Source organism: Otolemur garnettii, unplaced genomic scaffold, assembly GCF_000181295.1.
Source record: "Otolemur garnettii isolate 467f Iridium unplaced genomic scaffold, OtoGar3 scaffold00007, whole genome shotgun sequence".
NCBI lineage: Eukaryota > Metazoa > Chordata > Mammalia > Primates > Galagidae > Otolemur > Otolemur garnettii.
The window spans coordinates 36,702,939-36,721,939 of NW_003852402.1; the positions used below are offsets into that span (position 1 = coordinate 36,702,939).

Sequence of the window (19,001 nt, forward strand, 5' to 3'; positions counted from 1 at the left end):
GAAGGAAGGAAGGAAGGAAGGAAGGAAGGAAGGAAGGAAGGAAGGAAGGAAGGAAGGAAGGAGAAAGGGAGGGAGGAAGGGAGGAAGGGAATAAGGGAGGGGAGCTGGGATAGAATTTATTTGAAGACATATTAGCATTCCAGATAGAGCCAGGCAGAAAAGGGAATGAAGGCTAGGCATTTTGCAGGAAGACTGGCCAGCAAGAGCATGAGTAGGCCACGGTTAGGGGCCAGAGCTTGTCAGAGACTTAGAAGAACCAGAAACGACCTGACAGAGGCAAGGGCAAGAATGAAATGTGGAAGATGGTTTGGAAATAGAATGGGTTTGACAGTGCCTAAAAGGAATGGGCCAGCCTATCAGAAGCTCAATGAGCAATCAGGAAACACAAATAGGAATCAAAACAGAGCAGTAAGCCAGGAAGAGGGCAGCACACTGATGGCTGATTCTTAGCTGAAGCATTTTGGCTTTGCTAATCCTATCATCTCTTCATCTTCTTCCAGATACTTTTGGCCACCAGGAATATTAAATAACCTATAGTACTAGGAACACAAAGTACTTTCAAACAAAATGTCTAGGATCTTCTTCTGTCCACCTAGAAAGTCATCTGCTATTGTGTCCCTGGTAAATTCTTAGTCATTCTCCCCAGTCCCACCCAGATGTTGCATGTTTTGATGGTGTTGCCTTCCGTGTTCCTTGCTGCAATGAAGCACACTTGAGTTGCAAGTGACCGAAAACCAAGCTAGTTTGGGCACATAAGATGGGGCACAAAAAAGATGGGGGCTCATAACGCCAGGGTAATGAATGATTTAAGAATACCTAGATTCAGGACAAGAAGTAATTCATCAGATCTCCATCTCTTACTTGCGCTTTGGCCATAAGTGGTAGCCGAAGGCAAACAGTATCACAATCACAGCTGTCACAGAAGAAGGAGACTCTTTCCTCATAACTCAGCCAGGAACATCTCATGGAACATTCTGACTGCCCTGGCCTGGACATGAGCACATCCATTTGTGATGAGAACCTTGATTCCTTGCTTGACAGTCCCTCTGGGATGAGAATAAGAAAGATAACTTCCCCAATGAAAGTGTAAAATGTTGTCACCAGAAGAAATGTGAAGGGATTCTGCATACAGATGCTCAACAGATGATGGTTGATCAACTAAAATAGTTGTGAAAACTTTCTCTTGTCCATAGTTCCATAGGCCTTCCATGGGTTGATAACGTCCCTGAAAATATATGCAAAACAATATATGCAAATTTGTCCAGGAAGGGGTCTCAACTTGATGTACAAAGGATTCCAGGGATGTGAGGATATCAGTACCTGGAAAGAAAATGCTTCTGCTTTCCATCTTATTTAATAGAACTCAAAAGCAAATATAATGCCATGTGAGGCCATGCTACAGATAGAAAGTGTAAGGATATGGAATCAGCTTTTATCTGGTTTCTTCTCCTTGGTTCTTATCTTAGTCTATTTATGCTATAACAAAATACTTGAGATTCCGAGACTAGGTAACTTATAAACAACACGAATTTATTTCTCATAGTTTTAGAGGCAAAGGAAGTCTAAGATCAAAATACCACCCAGTTTGGTGTCTGAAAACTGCTCTCGACTTCCAAGATGGTCAGCTGACCACTGTGTCCTCACCTGGCAGTAGATGAAAGGGCAAAAGGGTCTAGTTCATTCCCTCAAGGCCTTTTATAAGGATACAGAATCCATGTGATTTAATCACCCTTTAAGTCTTTCAAGACACCACTTCTCAATGCTATTGCATTGGGTCTTAGGTTACAACATATAAATTGGGTGGGAGGGGGCGTATATATTCAAACCATAGCGGTTCTCCCCAGTTTCTTCATCTCAGTTTAATCATGTGTTAAATATAAATCATATTTTTTTCACAGATAAAAATAGTTTAGCACCACAATTGTATGTAGTGGGTTTTTGAGTACAGTTATGTAAGACCTGCTTAAGCATCAAGGCTCGTCCATAAGTGGTTCCGCCCACTTGCAATGATACCATTTTGGGAGTAGTATCTTAGTCTATTTTGTTTTGCTATAGGAAAATATCATAAACCAGAAAAAAATATTTTTAAATCACTTTTCATAGTTTTATAGACTGGAGCGTCCCAAAGCATGGTGCTAGCATCTAGCATGGGCCTCCCCCTGCCATATCCCATAGCAAAAGTTGAAGATCATAGGAGCACATGACACAGAGTGATCCCTCCTCTAAAACCACCACAATGACAATGAAACATCAACATGATTGGGGGGGGCACAAATCATAGTAAGTAAGCCAGTTGTTTAGCAGTGAGGAATACAGACCTAACTCAGTATTTTTCTACAGAAGTTGCTTGGACACTCTAGCTGACAGCATTACCTGTCAGTGAGAGCTGAGAAAATACAGAGAGTGCCCAAAAAATGGATACACATTTTAAGAAAGGAAAGAAGACTATATTAAAATTGTAATACTTGAGTCACTTTTGGCTTCTGCAATTACAAGAGAGACAAGATATGATATACAAGATAAAAAATGTTACCAGTATATATATTATTACAACTTTAATATCATTCTTTCCCCTTCCTAAGAATATGTATAAGTATTTTTGGCACCCTCCATATTCTGAGAGCGTCAGCTGCTTTTCATTCTGCTGTGCCTTCCCAAGCTGCTGCTCCAGCCTTCTCCTGTGTTCATTCTCTCTCAGGCCAGCTGGGAGAATTTTCTAAAGAGGGTTGTGCTACCTTCAGCTCTAGGGATCTCCAGGTGACCTTCTCAATCCTTAGAACACATTGAGCAAAGGGCTTGATCCACAAAGTTGAATTTTTCAGAGAATCCCCTCACCTTCCCACTTGCCAAGTGGAAAAGAAGAATCAGCTTATTAACTCCTATAATGACATCAGGCGACGAAGCTTACTTTCATAACTACTCAGGATAATTGGGGGAAAATAGAAGAAAGTAAAAGCATATTAGGCAGTGAGAGAACACAGAGTGTTGTACATTCATTTCCTTGTTTAGAAAGACAAATTCTTTGGACTTTATAACACAAAGAGTTTGCATGTCAGTGGTTGAAAGGTATGTCTTTCTTGGGACTAATTGTCATATGTGTACTTTGTGACACAGTCTGTCATTTTTTTATTGAGATTGTGGCTCATCATATTTTTACGTGATGTTTTCTGAATCAATCTGATATTTTTCTTAAAATGGGCATTAATTCATCCTTTCACGGATTCTTTTAGTGAATGTTTATCGATGGCTTCTTTTATTTTCAGCCCTAGGACATATTTGAAATTTATCTGATTTACAAGACAAATAGAAGTTCATCTTTAAGCTGAGAGTGCAAATTGGTGTTTAAATATTTTTCAAAACTGTTTTCCTTCCCTTCTTCACTAGAAGAAAATGTATAGAATTTTTAATGTCCTGGTACATATGTTAAGTCATTCTTAGCGGAATGTCAACATATAAGGCTTGAATTTTTAAAAATTCATTTAAAAATATCATGTATCAATTTTAATCTAATACATTTTGTGCAAAAAAAAAAAAAATGTTAGGCTGGGTATAGTGGGTCATACCTATAATCCTAGCAGTCTGGGAGGCCGAGGACTAGGGTGGACTGTTTGAGCTCAGGAGAGTAAGACCAGCCTGAGCAAGAACAAGACCTGTCTCTACTAAAACTAGAAAGAAAAAAAAATTAGCAGGGCATTGTGGTGGAAACCTGTTGTCCCAGCTACTTGGGAGGCTGAGGCAAGAAGATTGCTTGACCACCAGAGTTTGAGGTTGCTGTGAGCTGTGATGCCATGGCTCTTTTTCCAGGGCGACAGAGTGAGACTCTGTCTCAAAAATAATGTTAAGGATGTAATCTAAAAATTATATTTCGGGATATATTTCATTCTTGTCGTCATTCCTTTGAGGTAATCCATTTCTCTTTTAACTAATATGAATGGAATGTCTCTGAAGTTTCTCACGCACTCCCAATCTTTTTCTTTTGTTATTTCTGAATTAAGTGGGTTGACATTCTTTGTTTTTCCATATCCATTCACTATTTAACTCAATACTTCTTTATTGAATACCCTGCACATAATAATTAGATGCACTGCTTCATAAGAAATTTTTTCAAAACAGCATCCCTTTGAAAATTATTTTCCCAGGAGATATTATTAGTACTTCTATTAGCAAGCAAAGTGAGGAAGGAGAGGAATGAAATATTAGATTTTTAATAAATGCCACACACACAAAAATAAACAAGGATATATCATAAGAAGTATTTGATGACAAGGTACATGCTCTCAGAGGAGTGTTATCTCCGCTGAGTTTTGAAACCGAGATTGAGTCAACTGTGGCTGCTGGGAAGAAATGTTTCAGGTGGAACCATGATCAAACTCCCCAGTTCTGGGTAAGAGAGAGCCAGAAATGTCAGAGGGATGGAAGGGAATCAGTGTGACCCAAGCCAAAAGATTGTGGAGGACATTCCAGGGGTCCTCAAACTTTTTAAACAGGGGGTCAGTTCACTGTCCCTCAGATCATTGGAGGGCCAGACTGTGGGCCCCTGGACGAGTGGGCTGCTGAGCAGGACAGGCAGCAGCAGCAAAAACACCTGGAGGGGCAGATAAATGTCCTAGGCAGGCTGCATGTGGCCCGCGGGCTGTAGTTTGAGGACCCCTGAACCTTCTAAGAAATTTTTATTTATGCTAAGTTGGGGAAACATTAAGGTTTCTTAGAAAGCTAAGGAGTGATGCTATGTAATTTAAGTTTAAAATATGAGTCTGGCAGCTTTCTGTGAATATAGATTGTAGGTAGGAAAGAGTGGGAGTGTTAGAATCAATTATTTGGGGATTGCAGTTATATAAGAGAGAGAACATTTACGTAGTTTGTTATTATGTGGTAATGTGTCTTGTCTAAAGAGTATGCCACATGTTCAAATGCCAGACATTACACACATACGTGCAAGATCATCTGATCTCATAAATGCATCATGGTAGATCTAACATCGAAATAGTGGCAGGCTCTAGGAAAAACACCTAATCTCCTGACATCTTTTTTTTTTAATTCAATTATTGTTCGTGTGACACGTTGGCTCCAAAATTCCAATATATACATTTTATATGATTCAAATCTTATTGTCTATTCAATACTTTGCACACTGATTTCTCCTAGAACTAATACCAGAGTTGACAATATAATAAAATTTGCCATGAAATAAGATATGACACTACTGTAATGAAAAATAGTTTTAAATTTATGTAGCCAATATATTTTACAATGCCACTGGAAGGCTGGACTGCTATTTTCCACTCTATATATTACTTAGATCCCTTATACTACAACTACTGATAATGTGTTAAGATAATCATGTCTGTGGAGTTGAGCTGAAAATTTGCAAGAAAGTATTTTCTGAATTGTTTTTGCAACTTTACTAAATTTGGACTACTAATGTTAAATAATGGCCATTAAAATTATGGTGATGAGTCAAATTTAACTGTACGTACTCATGCTAGTATTAAAATATTATTTAAGTCCAGCATAATATGATTAAAATTGCACATTTGCTATCGCTGCAGGCAAAATGATTGTTCATAATTACTTCTCGCCTTCAGTCTTTTCATTTACAGTTCTTGCATACTCTAAAAAAATACAGACCAATTAAAATTTTATTACATTTCATGGATTAATTTAAAAATAATTTCTGAATTAACAGCACATGGATATGTATGTATACACAGTATATAAGTGTGTATATACATTTATATCTAGAGCTCATTGATTTAAATGTCCAAATGATTACATTTTCCAACTAGAAATATTTTTTTTAAGGTAAATTTAGCAGTGTGTTAGCCTCCTCTTAGGAGAAATATTACAAATTCTTATACATATTATTCAAAATGCTAAGCTAAATTTAAAAATACTTTTGAAACAATTGGATAAAATTTCATCTTTATTTTCTGATCACTTCATTCGTTCTTAACCACATTCAAGTAAATTCAAGTAAATTTCTTTTTTTTTTTTAACTCTCTGCTCTATTTAGACTTTAAAGACATAGTGCTTTTATTTTGCAGATTGTTGCCTTGCGTGAACAAAATGTTCATATCCAAAGGAAAATGGCGTCAAGTGAGGGATCCACAGAGTCAGAACATCTCGAAGGGATGGAGCCAGGTCAGAAAGTCCATGAAAAGGTATGACGCACAGGACACGCTCTGACGGGGAAATGTTGGCTCACTGTATAGCATTTTACAGGGTTTGAAGACACAAAAACCATGCAATAAACTTAATTAATAAGTATTTGTTGATTTGTTGGTCAAAGATTCCTGATGGTCTTCTCGCTCACTTACTGTTCTTAGTTTGACTCTCTTACAAATAATACGTATGTGTATGTTTATGCATATATAATACATGTGTAAATTTTTCATTATTTGTTCTAATTCTCTTAAAAATAATTCAGTTACACATCATTGAATTTACTATACATACAATTAAAATTCATAATTTAAATATTTACAATTTAAAGTATATGTAAAGTGTTGATATAGAGTATACTATACTTGTGTGTGTGTGTCTGTGTGTATACATACACAGGGTATATATCCAGGACTACTTTAAGTACATAAACAATACTTTTGAATTATAAGTGATATTATATAGAAATGAATGGCTAATTTTTTATTGTTTATCACCATAAAAACTTTTGATGATCTCATGTTTGACTTTCCCGTAGAATGTTTCTTGTTTTTAAAGAAGTCACCATACATAGGGAAAATGGGAAATTGTAGCTAAATGTACATTCATTTACAAAATATTCATTATAAGATTTTGCAAAATATTCTGTATTGGTTGGCCGCCTCATTCTACACACACATGAATTTGTCTTTCACAGTCATGGAGAGTATGTTTCAAGACACCTGTCTTCTCTATGTATGGGGAAGTTTGGGGACACATTATAACCTGATACCGTATAACACCTCACTCTTTAACAAAGCATTTACACGCAGAACTCCCTGTAGAAAACCAACCTATAATTTTCTGTTGCTGTTGTATTTTGCACATGTCATCTGTCATAGGCTGCTAGATGGCTCCTCAGAGAATTCCGTGTGTCGAATTACCTGGGATTGGCTATGAAAATGGACTTCCTAGTTAACTAGTCTTCTTCATTGAATTCTACAATGTATTGTTTTCCATGATAGCCCTAATTTGTGCTAATGCAGTTCAGAATTGAAGAATGATGCCTGTCTCAAGTATAAAGAACTTGAGAATTTGTCTATCCACTAACAAAGTTCTTCATACTTAAGGCCTTCTTCTAGTGGGCAGGGGTGTGTTTACACGTATTTTTTCCCAAATATTGGGTGGTGCCTGTAGTTCAAGGAGTCGGGTGCCAGCCCCATATATGGGGGGTGGCGGGTTCAAGCCCGGCTCTGGCCAAAATTGCAAAGAAAAAAAAAATTGTTTCTTCAAGATATAAACCCCAGATGTCCTAATATCTAGCCATTATGTAATATAAGACAGTTTATGCCAGTTAGTAAGGATTTCTAGTTATTGGTCACCTAAAGCATTTGTCTTTAACTTTCTCTGTCCTCTAATTATTGATGAAAGCATTTCAGCCAAGATAGAAGAGAAATTCGGTGTCATTGCTAATTCCCACCTTGCTTAGGTGTAACTAAACCTTTCTGAATGTTTTCATTATTCTTTTGGTAGCATTCTTTATTTTTCAGCTTCTTGGAATTATAGGAAAAATAATTTCCAACTGTTTGAAATAATTTAATAATGAAAAATCATAATGATTTAAAATATCATGCCTACTTCATTCAGAATGAATCTAAAATATGTATAAAATGTGTCATATATTTACTATCATTTTGGGGAGTGTCTGAGTAATACAGGTTATCAGATCAGGATAACTGTAGTCTTGGTGTATAATTGAGAAGTGGTTGTTCAGGTTAAAAAAAAAAAACATTTTTAGATACTAACAGAACTGTCAGAAAATGATTTGTAAATCTTGGTCTGAAGGATTACCCTTTTTTACAGCAGCTAAGTCACCTAAATTATATAGTCAGAGTAGGTTATTAGCCAACAAAACATGTTTTGTATCTCAGTGGTTTGGGAACTCTGTTGACAAAACAGTTGACAAAACTAATCTCATAAAATTGCATTCCAAAACAATTCTTATCACTCATGCTAAGATTCTATTCAAAAATTATTAACAGTTTTGTGTTAATAATTTTTAAATAATTAACAATTATTTAAAACAGTTCTTATCACTCATGTTAAATCCTATTTTTAAATAGGATTTAACATGAGTGGCCTGCTCCCGTAGCTCAGTGGCTAGGGCACCAGCCACATACACCAGGGCTAGCGGGTTCGAACCTGGCCCAGGCCTGCTAAAAACAACAATGACAACTACAACCAAAATATAGCTGGGTGTTGTGGCAGGTACCCATAGTCCCAACTACTTGGGAGGCTGAGGCAAGAGAATTGCTTAAGCCCAAGAGTTGGAGATTGCTGTGAGCTGTGATACTACAACACTCTACCAAGGGTGACATAGTGAGACTCTGTCTCAAAAATAAATAAATAAAATAAAAATTATTAGCATTTTTAAAAGAAAACTTATCAAAAAGAAACAATAAGCTTAACTGAAACAAGTATAAATCTTTCTGTGTGGCTTCAATTTAATCGATTGTTTTAGAAGAACATAAATATTCACAGGATAATAAAAATTTTCAAAACACACAATTCTACCTTGCTCAGAACTGAGCTCCATAAATTTTTTCCAGTTGCTTCCTAGATGGGAGTTAATTTTTAAAAGTAAACATGCAGCCTTTGTAAAGGAGATAATAACGCTCTTGGCTTTTATATTCTGTACCTCCAATTACATTTTACAGCTGCAAATATTTGCTAAGGGATATGAATCAGTAGAACATTAGACAGTGGGGGAGATTCAGAAGATAGAGGCCCTGTATGAAAGGTAAGAATCTATAGTGAGAAGTAAACACATTTAAATTAATATTGCAAGACATGATAAATAGCACAATGTCCAGACTAATATCAGATTTGAAAGGAAGGGTAAACGAATCCTCACTGAGGGGTGGGTGTCAGAGAGGCAGTGTGGAATCATGAATGTTTGAGGTTAATAGACCTGGATTCAAATCTCATCCCTACCAACTATTGGCTATGTAACCTTAATCTTTAATCCCCGAGTCTCACAAATGCCATTCTTGTAACTAACAGCCATCATCCATAGGCACGTCCCCAATGTTTTATCCGTTTCTGTAAGTGTCCCTCACTACCTGTCAATTAGAGCCAACAACTGCTCTTTCAAAGATCCAATCTGGTCAACTACAGGTCATTTTATGCACTAGTGTTTCCCTCTCACAAAAATAATTATAATTTGGGTTTATTCCCATCTGGACAATGCTAATAGAATAGTTTTTCTGTGCATTGATCTCACATACTGTACTCTAATTCCTAATAAAACATAATGACAACATGTATGTTTCCCTTTCATTCTCCAACCGAATTTTCAAGCAATAAAACCAATCAGGAGAATGGGGTTTCTGATTTGCCATCTGGGAAAGAGAAGGCCCAATTCCAGCCCTAGATACATGGACTGGGCTGGCCCAGAGTCAATGGTAGGTGAGAAGAAGACTCAGGAGAGGCAAGCTTAGGCTGTTCCGTAGTTTATTCATATGGTTATGAAGATAATTTCTATCAGTTTTCTAGAAGATGAGTTAGAGAGGAAGGTCACAAGTCAGGTGTCTTCTATAGGTAATGGCAAAAGTAAAACAATCTTTTAATGTTGTGTGGAAAATTGTTACATCCAAAAAAACCTCTCTGAGTGCAGTTACTGGGTTATTGCGTTAACTATGACCTTATCAGATGGAACGGTAAAGTGGATTTGAATTCTCTGTCTTTAAAAATACATTAAGTAGCCTTTATATTAGCCAAGATTTGAGGTATGCAGAGTAAGTACATCTTTGCTAAACTAGGATATTTTCAGAGACTTTAAAAGACTGATGGTTTGTAAGAGTTTGACAAAAATGTGTGCGTTTAGCCTTATAGTATGGGCATAATTTGAGGGTCCACACTGTGCTACAGAATCTGCTCTTTTCTGAGTGCCCAGAGAAGAAGGAATTATTTTCTCTCTGTTATTTTGTCTTATCTGTTAAGCCATTCTAAGAGGATGTTTATATCTCTCATTCAGTTCCTGGATTGACCTAATTTTATTTTGCACTTTAGTAGAATTTATCTATCTTAACACGTCTTAAGAAACACTAATTCTCCAGGAATTTAATGAGTTTTTCATAGCCCCATGTCCCCGGAAAAGATTCCCAAGACATGCAAACCAGAAAATATTGTTTTATACAATTTTAAACTGTACAATTACTCTAATAGTTCTCTTTTAACTTTCAGTATTGTCAAACTCTAAGACAGAAACCCAGTACGCAGCGTTTCCAGAGATCCTCTTGATTCACAGGGAAACAGCACATGCAGAATGAGTGTTCTGTGGGATATAGTTTAATAAGGACTTAAGAAATGTTGGCTTTGACCCTTTAAACATAGGCAAATCATTCTTCAAACTTGTTTTGCAACCTCTTTATCAAAGGAACTACAGGTCAATAAGAAGAAGATAAAGAAGCAACATAAAATTCCATACAGCTGTCCAAAAGTGCTTTTGCATAAGTTGTTTTATAGATCCCTGGAACAACCCAGTGACGTTTGTGAAGTGTGACTTCCTCATGCGCAGTTAGACTCTGGCTCCAAGGTAGCCCCGACCCGGGCTGTGTAACAGAGACCCACTGGCCATACAGCTGCTTCTTTGCCTTTTCCTTGTCCCAGCGATGGGGGCCTAGTCCCTGTCTATGGGGAAAATATGTTGCTCCATAAACCTGTATTTTGCTCTTACTCTGTAAACCTATTTTTCTCTTTCTCAATATATTTTATTTTATGCTTGCCTTACTTTGGGGTGCCTGGTCATTTTTTGATTAAGAGTGCTCCAAGAACCGAGGACTCAGGCAGCTGCCTGAAACTCCATTTTGATTTCTCTTTCCTCTTCGATAAGCTTTCTTCACTTGCAGTACAGGAGACCAGAGACCACACTCTCTTCTCTTACCTTATGGATGGCTCTGACTCCATTTGCGTTCTTGGATCATTCTCTTCCCTCGGTCTTCTTAATTGTAAACCAATAGTGGTGGGCAGGGGGTCAGAGACATGCAAACACAGTCTCTGACCACTCTTTGAAACCCAAGATTATCACCTCCTACCAGGTCTCTCTGCCTTTCCCATAGGCCCTGCATAGTCAGTTTTCAACACAGCATGAATACACACACACAATACATGTACATATTTATAATAGGATATATGTTATATTTTATTATGAGAGAGGTATTTCAAAACATGTAACTGAACATGTCAGTCATTTGCTCAAAACTCCGTAGATGCTTTCCATTTACATATGGATCTACTATGGATTTTATCTTCTGACTTTATCAGCAGCTCTGCCCCAACCACACCAGCATCCTGGTGACTTTGGACTTGCCCTTCCTTCAACCTAAAAGGCTCTTCTTCTGGGTATCTCCGTGGCTAACTCCTCCACTTCCATCAAGCCTTTGTTAAAATGTCATAATATTCCAACACAGAAGTGTAATATAGTTTTTAATTTATTTATAATGTTTATAATTTATTATCTGCCACTCCAAATAAAGAATAAGCTCTATGAAGGTTAAGATCTTTATTTCATTCCTGATGAGGCTCAGGTGACTAGAATAATTCCTATAATATGGTAAGCACTTAACAAATACGTGTTCAGTGACTAAGTAAATAAATACCAGACTTTTTAGTGTTATAACTTCGTAAATTTGATTCTTAGAGCTTAATTATACCAGTTTTTCAAATTCCATTTTTAAACTCTATTGAGATTATAGAGGCCAAGGTAAAGATTCCTTCTGTCATCTCTAGGTTAGCTGAAATTGAATAGACAAAAGGCAGATTGATGCATGAAAAAGACATAAAGCATTATTTTAACACACATTTGGACACAGGAGCCACATTCATTGTATGAGACTAGAAGAGGGGCCAGATGGTTGAGGCCAAATACTCCCTTTGTAGGAGGGAGACGTACAGACTCAGGAGGCAGACATTATTTTTGTAAACAATTCTCTTTGGAAGCTGGATGGGATTGGAAAGAAAGGGGCAAACCTGCGTAGGAACACAGCTTGTCTTATTATGCAATAAAGTCTCCCAGATAATCACTCAGAGATGTTCTCTGAAGAAGAGAGACCCACTTGTCTGGGATAGTGACTTCCAGGCTCTTCTTTCACAATTTACTTCTCTTTTACTAAATTCAAAGTTATTTAATGAGATTTCTAAAAAAAAAGGGGGAGGGAGGGGGAGCCTGAAGACATTGCGGTTCTTTTGGAAAGAAGTTTTCTTAATCAGATAAAGAAATCGAGACAGAATCTCACCTGGTCCTTCAGGGAAGTGTTATCAGAGAGAAAATGAGGTGAAAGCAAGGTAGAATCTGGGGTCTGAGGTGTATTTCTGAAGACTTTCAATTTTCAAAGCACCTCCTGCAACAAAGCATGATATTTTGGGGAACCACTTTCTGTGCCCCAGAAACATTTTATTGGAATTACTTGAATTAATAAATTAATTTGGGGAGAGTAGCTGCCCCTGTTGCTATTCAGTTTTAGTATGTGTATACATGGCCTGGGTCACCATAATACACATATTATGTTCTTTAATAAAATTGTCTAATTTTCCCCATTAGAGGCCTTGTAGATTATAAGATTTATTTCTAGGTATTCATAGTTTCATTGCTAATCTTCTATTCTTCTTTTTATTTGTTTCCTAATAAATTAATACTGGCCTGTAAAGATGCTATTGATTTTTTAAATAGTGACATAAAATGCAGAAAATTTGCTGATTTTCTCTTGAATTTTAAGTAAATTAGGAAGGTTTCATTCTCTCTTCTTTTCCAATTTCCATATCTTTACTTCTTATATATTGGCTAAGACTTTAGTACAATGCTAAGTAATAGGGATCAGAATGGCATTCTTGAATGTATTACATCAATCTTTCTAAAGTTGGGCTTTATAAACTTTCTAAACATCTATATTTTAATAGGAATGCTTGTCTAGGGGTGGTGCCTGTGGCTCAAAAGGGTAGGGTGCCTGTCCCATATGCCAGAGGTAGCGGGTTCAAACCCAGCCCCAGCCAAAAATGGCAAAAAAAAAAAAAAAATGCTTGTCAAATTTTATCATTAATTGTGTTGCTTAACATGGTAGCTGGTAGACACCTTTTATCAAATTGAGAATTTTCCTTCTTTTACAAGTTTTCTAAGAGTCATTATCAGATTAAGATACATTCATCACTTAAAAGTAGTGGATTTTAGTGGTAACTATTTTCTTTTGCTAGAAATAAACAATTTGATTTTTGTATTTAATCGTATGTATGCTTCTCTGATAGAAATACAATTTTAAAAGTTTCTCTCCAAAAAGGGAGAAAGCTCTTGTTGGCTTGGTTCATACTTGCTACTGTTTCTATGTTTAACACTGATTCCTTCCGTGTGTCATTTTTATAACCTGACTGGGATGCAAATAAGTGGAGCCCTTTTTTTAACTGTTCAAAATACCAGAGGGCCCAAGTGACCCAAATAACAGTGAATCTGGTAGCATTCTCTTGGGTCCACTGTTGTTCTTCCTAAATTATCCAAGAACCCTCAAAACGTAATCAGGCCAAAGAGGCCAGTGCTTCTTTTAAATATTAATAATTTATGAAAAGAGAACAGAAAAATATGATAAAGTAAAAAGTGAGCAACCATATTTTGGAACCTGCTATTATATCTCTGGAGTCCTCAAAACATACCTTTTGAAAACATGTTTTCTTAAAATCAAATGCCATCCGGGCACCATTGCAATGATGTACGGGCCAAATCCTTCCCATATCCAGAATTTTGTAGATCAGCTTTTTCTACCTCAGTCATTCAACATGTTTATTTCATGTTGGAATGTGGGACATAACTATACTTTACATTTCTGCTGGGTATTAACATCTATCATGGGAATATTGAATAGAAATTTCTCCTGTTTGATCTAGATTTAAGACACTAAAATTGAGCATATTTCTATCAAACTACAAACATGAGATATTGTGAAATTGGTTTAACTATTAGGAGAATATCAGAACTTTAATATACTAGTGATACCTCAAAAATTGATCTCAAATTTAGCAGAAATTTAAAAAGGGCTTATAATATACATTAAAATAATAACTCTTTTATACTTATTAACAAAGCACAATTGATCACATTAAAGAACTGACAAGTAAAGATCTATCAGCTGAATATTTTAATTATAGAATACCAAGAATTTATTGCATCGTAGTGACTGCTGATCTCAATATTGAATAATAAAATTATGAATGGAGAATTAACCAGAAGAAATCACCAGGGTGAAAACTTTTCTAAGCAGGTCAATATCTGGTGTCCACTTTATTATTTTTCTTATCCTTTTGAAATCACAACTTTCCATTTGAAACATTTTAAAATAGTTGATAGTAGGATAAAAATACTAATTTCTCAGGTCTGTTATTGTTTTTTCAGTTAATTCTTTGTGATGTAAGATTTTGTCTTCGTTTTTATTTTTTATTTCAAAATAGTAAGGGGGTATAAATGCTTTTGTTACATAAATGCCTTGTATCAATATAATGGTACAGGGATTTTGGCATTTATTATACTCAATAGTAAGTTTTTATCCCAAACTTCACCTCTTACCCTTCCCATTTCTTGGTTCCCCCTCTTTGTGCCTCTGGGTACCGTTGTTTAGCTCCCACTCACTAATGAGAACATACGGTGTTTGGTTTTCCATTCCTGAAGTACTTCAGTTCCACCTAACCTAGTGCAAGTTACATTATTTGATTCTTTTTTGTGGCTGAGTTGCACTCACTAGTGTGTGTGTGTACTCATCTCCACACATACACATACTATACGTACTACACACACATGTGTTCTTTATCCACACATGAATCAACTAGCACTTAGTTTGGTTCCACATCTTTGCAATTGTGTAATGTGCTGCAATAAACATTTCCCTTTTTTATAGAATCATTCATTTTCCTTTGTCTAGATACCCAGGAATGGGATAGCGGATAGACTAATGGGTATACCTTTATTTCTTTGAGGAACCTCCATATTGATTTCCATAGAGGATGTACTAATTCACAGTCCCACCCACAGTGCAGAAGCATTGCATTCACATCAGTTTTTTTTGTTTGTTTTTTGTTTTTTTTTTTTTTTACTTTCTAATAAAGATCGTTCTGATAGGAGTGAGGTGATATGTCATTGTAGTTTTAATTTGCAATTTGTTGACGTTGAACATTTTTACATATGTTTCCTATCTTTTAAAAAGAAAATCTTCTGTTTAAGTCTTTTGCTGACTTTTTGATGGGTTGTTTTTATTTATTTATTTATTTTCTTGCTGATTTGTTTGAGCTCACTGTAGATTCTGGGTATTAGTCCTTTGTTGGATGTGGAATTTACAGATATTTTCTCCCATTCTGAAGGTTGGATCATTTGAAACATTTTAAAATGTTAATGGTAGGATAAAGAGTACTAATTCTTTGGGTTTATATTATATCTTTTATTATATTAACTTTACCAATCGTTTTGTTATTTTATTACTTTAAACTCTTTCCCTCTTGATGCCGGTGTTTCAGATTTGATGACTAAATTAGGTATTGCAGTCAATAAAATGTCTGGATAATATAGATCTGTTGTTCTTAACTCCAACTGAATTAAAATTACCTATGGAGAATTAAAAACAATTATACACGAGGGCCCTACCCTTAATATAGTTAGGAATGAGATCCATTCAGTATATTTTTACACTATTCTCCTAAGGATTCTAATGGTAGTCATGGTTGAAAATACTACTTCTTTGTCTAGGCTCTAGGTTTGCAGAAGTTATACACAGTTAAATGATTGAAGGAGCCAGTATAGAATTAAAAATAACAGCTTTGAATTCTATGCTGGAATTCTACACCACTCAGCTCTCCAGGTGGCTAAAGTAGCTCTGAGTAAGGGATTGACTGAGGGGTGAGCAAAAGAAGAATTAAGAATTAATCTCAACCAAGATTAGAGAGCCCTGCCTCCCAGCTAAAGTGCAATGCTGCTTTCTTCATGTGCCAAAGAGGGGAACAGGATGTTTCCTTTGCAGGCCCACGGGGAAATGAACCTTCTGTTGTATACGTCTCCAGCAAAACTCGTTAAGGGTAAGAAAGGCAATCCAAAACACTGAATTCTGGGAAAATTTAGTCAAGATGCAATTTTTTTGAATTGAGAAAAGCAAAGTGAGGGTTCTGACATGTGACAAAAAAATCAAGTTCACAAAAATCAAGGCTGAGTTGTATTTCTTATAGGTGTTTGGAGAATGACAAGATCATGTGTGCATTGAAAGGAGGCAGGATCCCCACATCGGGCTCCTGTCCATAAATATGAGTAATACAAAAGGAAAAAGTGTGCTGGGCCACATGACTGACATAAGTAAATATGGCCCTGGAGGGTTCAGGCTGGGAGGACTTGGGAAATGGCCAGGACTGTTGGATTTCTGTAAACGTCTGAGTGTGGGTATGGGTGCCCCAAATGTGTGAGGTGGTAGAATGTGGCTCAGTAGTAAGAGCAATTTCCTCATGTTTCCCACATCATTAGTTGGGTAAAGCCCCATGACTTAGGGGACAAGGGTATCCAACAAGGTTGGTTAAGCCTTAAGGTATATGTGGTTTGGTTTGCCAGGACAAAACGTGTCTCCCTTATGGGTAAATAAGTTGTACTACTTACCTGAAGGAGGCACAGCAGGAGAAGTTCACTGAAACAGTTATCAGAGAGGCTCCAAGGGAGTACACGAGTATTCCCAGTGTAGTCCCAGTGTTGGAATCTCAATGGAGTTTCATTCCAAAAGTTCACAAGGGGTCCAAGTAGGCATCCTTGAGATCTTAACAGCAGATGGATAGAAGTAAGACCAGATAAGAACTTTCCATATTGGAATTAGGTAGGATGTAGAGGACACATCCTTGCACTGTCTGAGGAGCACTCAGTCTCCAGCCGACAGAGAGGACTGGGGAAGAAGAGTCTCTAGGTTGCACCCAGTGTTCTTGTCACGTCTGCAAAAACTAAGCCACTTGAAGGGCATGTTGGGGTCCAGTTGCTTCCCGAAAATCAAAACCAAAGTGAACAGAGAAAAAGGTCAGCCATGCAGCATTTCAAAAACACTCAAAGAAAAGGGAGTGGTAGCCACAATGTGTAAATGCAAAAAAGCGACTGGGAGAAGTTGTAGCCAAGTGGGTCTGATCTCCTGGCTCATCTTACAGAGGGTGAGCTTGAGGCTGTGGTTACCTCGCTCCACGAGGCCTGAAGACTGAGGCCTCCAGGCACAATGCAGATAGTAAGAGATCTGCAGGGCCCTAGCGATTCCCTGCACTACCAAAGGCAGGAGTGTTGTTGCTTTGTAAGGACTGGAGGAGGCCAAAACAAGCTATGGCATCCTTCAGAAATCTTCAAGAAACTTCAGTGACCTTTTCAGTCCTGAAGAGACCTTCAAATAATTGATCACATTTGCTTGGTGCCCTTGAGGCCAGTCTGAACATAAACTAGAAAACGTTCTTCCTTCCACCTTTCTTCTGAGGAACTATTAATCCACCCTGAGTCAATCACAGGCTCTGCTGTCTCACCTACTGGAGATTCAGGACCTGAAAGGTATAATCTGGTGGCAAACTTCTGTGCCTCCATCAACACTCTGGATTTCTCAAAACTGTCTTAAGTCTGACTTAGAATAACATGTACATCTCTCCAAGCCAAGTCATAGGCTAGGCACAAATGCTGGTTAGGGTGATTCATGTAGTTTCCCAGATCCTGTATTATTTAACTTTCCTAAAGTAGAGAACTTATGGACTGGGCTTGGTCTGAACTTCCCCGCTGCTTCCACCCAGGGTAGGATCCAAGCTGCCTTTCCCCTGGTGGAGGGAGAGGCAGCTGCACCTCTCTCTTTGTAGGGACCCCTTGAGGTCTCTCTGGGTATACAGACAGGTTGAAACAGGTGAGAAGTTGAGGAGACTCTCCTAACACCTTACTTAACTTGGATTACACCACCAAGGATTTTTCCGTAAATAAAAGGAAGCCTGTACATACAGTATTTCAGGCCATTTTTCTTTCCTTTTGCAAAAATGATCAAATTGCAAAATAGGGGCATGATGTGGTGAATACTGCTCTTCATTATCTAGCTTGTTCTGTGGCCAGGCAGCTGTGCACAAGAGGGTTAAGGTTTTTGTTTTGTTTTCTTTTTCTGAAAGCATCTAGATCAAAATTATCTCAATCTGAAAGAATGCACCCAAAGGGGTGTCAGAAGGAATGTTTTTGGTGGTGGTGTTGTTTTTTTATCTCAGCCCACCCATCTAGAAAGAGAGGAAGAAAGAAAGGGGGGTACTTTGCCTGCTGGGGTCTGTTAGGGTTGGCTATCCCCAGGTAATGACCTCACCCTTTGGCCAAGGTGGGAAGGAGGAAATGAGAGAAGCTGCACCATCTGAAGTCTATTAAATCTGGGCATCCTCCATTTGCCCAAAGTACTGTCAGGATGTCTCCTCATCAATTCATAGGAAGAGGGGCTGCGCACAACCTCTGAAACCTAAGAGCCTGTAGGTTTTGTTGTTGTTGTTGTTTTGTTTTATTTTTAAATTTTGGGCACTAGGACAATATCTGTTGGTATTAGGACCTGGTTGTTTAAAAAGTACTAGCACTGGTGATCAGGTGGCCGGCCACAATAAGGAAGACACCTCCTAGTCAGTGTTATCCAAGCCAGAGCATTTTCGTAGAAAAATAGGAGCTGATTTACCTTGCCAGAGCAATCCAAATCATGGTACAAAGACATCAGGGTGGCGGTGATGAGGCAGTCTGCCCTCAGTTCTTGCGTGCCTTTGACTAAAGAATAACCGTACACACAAAAGTGTCTCATCCAGCCTCCTTGTTGTATTGTCCTGGC

The 19,001-nt window shown here is 37.5% G+C and overlaps 1 protein-coding gene across 1 annotated transcript in view; it reads left to right on the forward strand.

The window, feature by feature from the left end:
• Nucleotides 1-19,001, forward strand: part of PPFIA2 (PTPRF interacting protein alpha 2) — a 482,044-nt gene that overhangs the window by 332,597 nt on the left and 130,446 nt on the right. Inside the window, exon 8 of the mRNA XM_012814158.1 lies at nt 6,045-6,161. Within this exon, the coding sequence (XP_012669612.1) occupies nt 6,045-6,161 (117 nt within the window). The remainder of the gene's footprint in view (nt 1-6,044; nt 6,162-19,001) is intronic.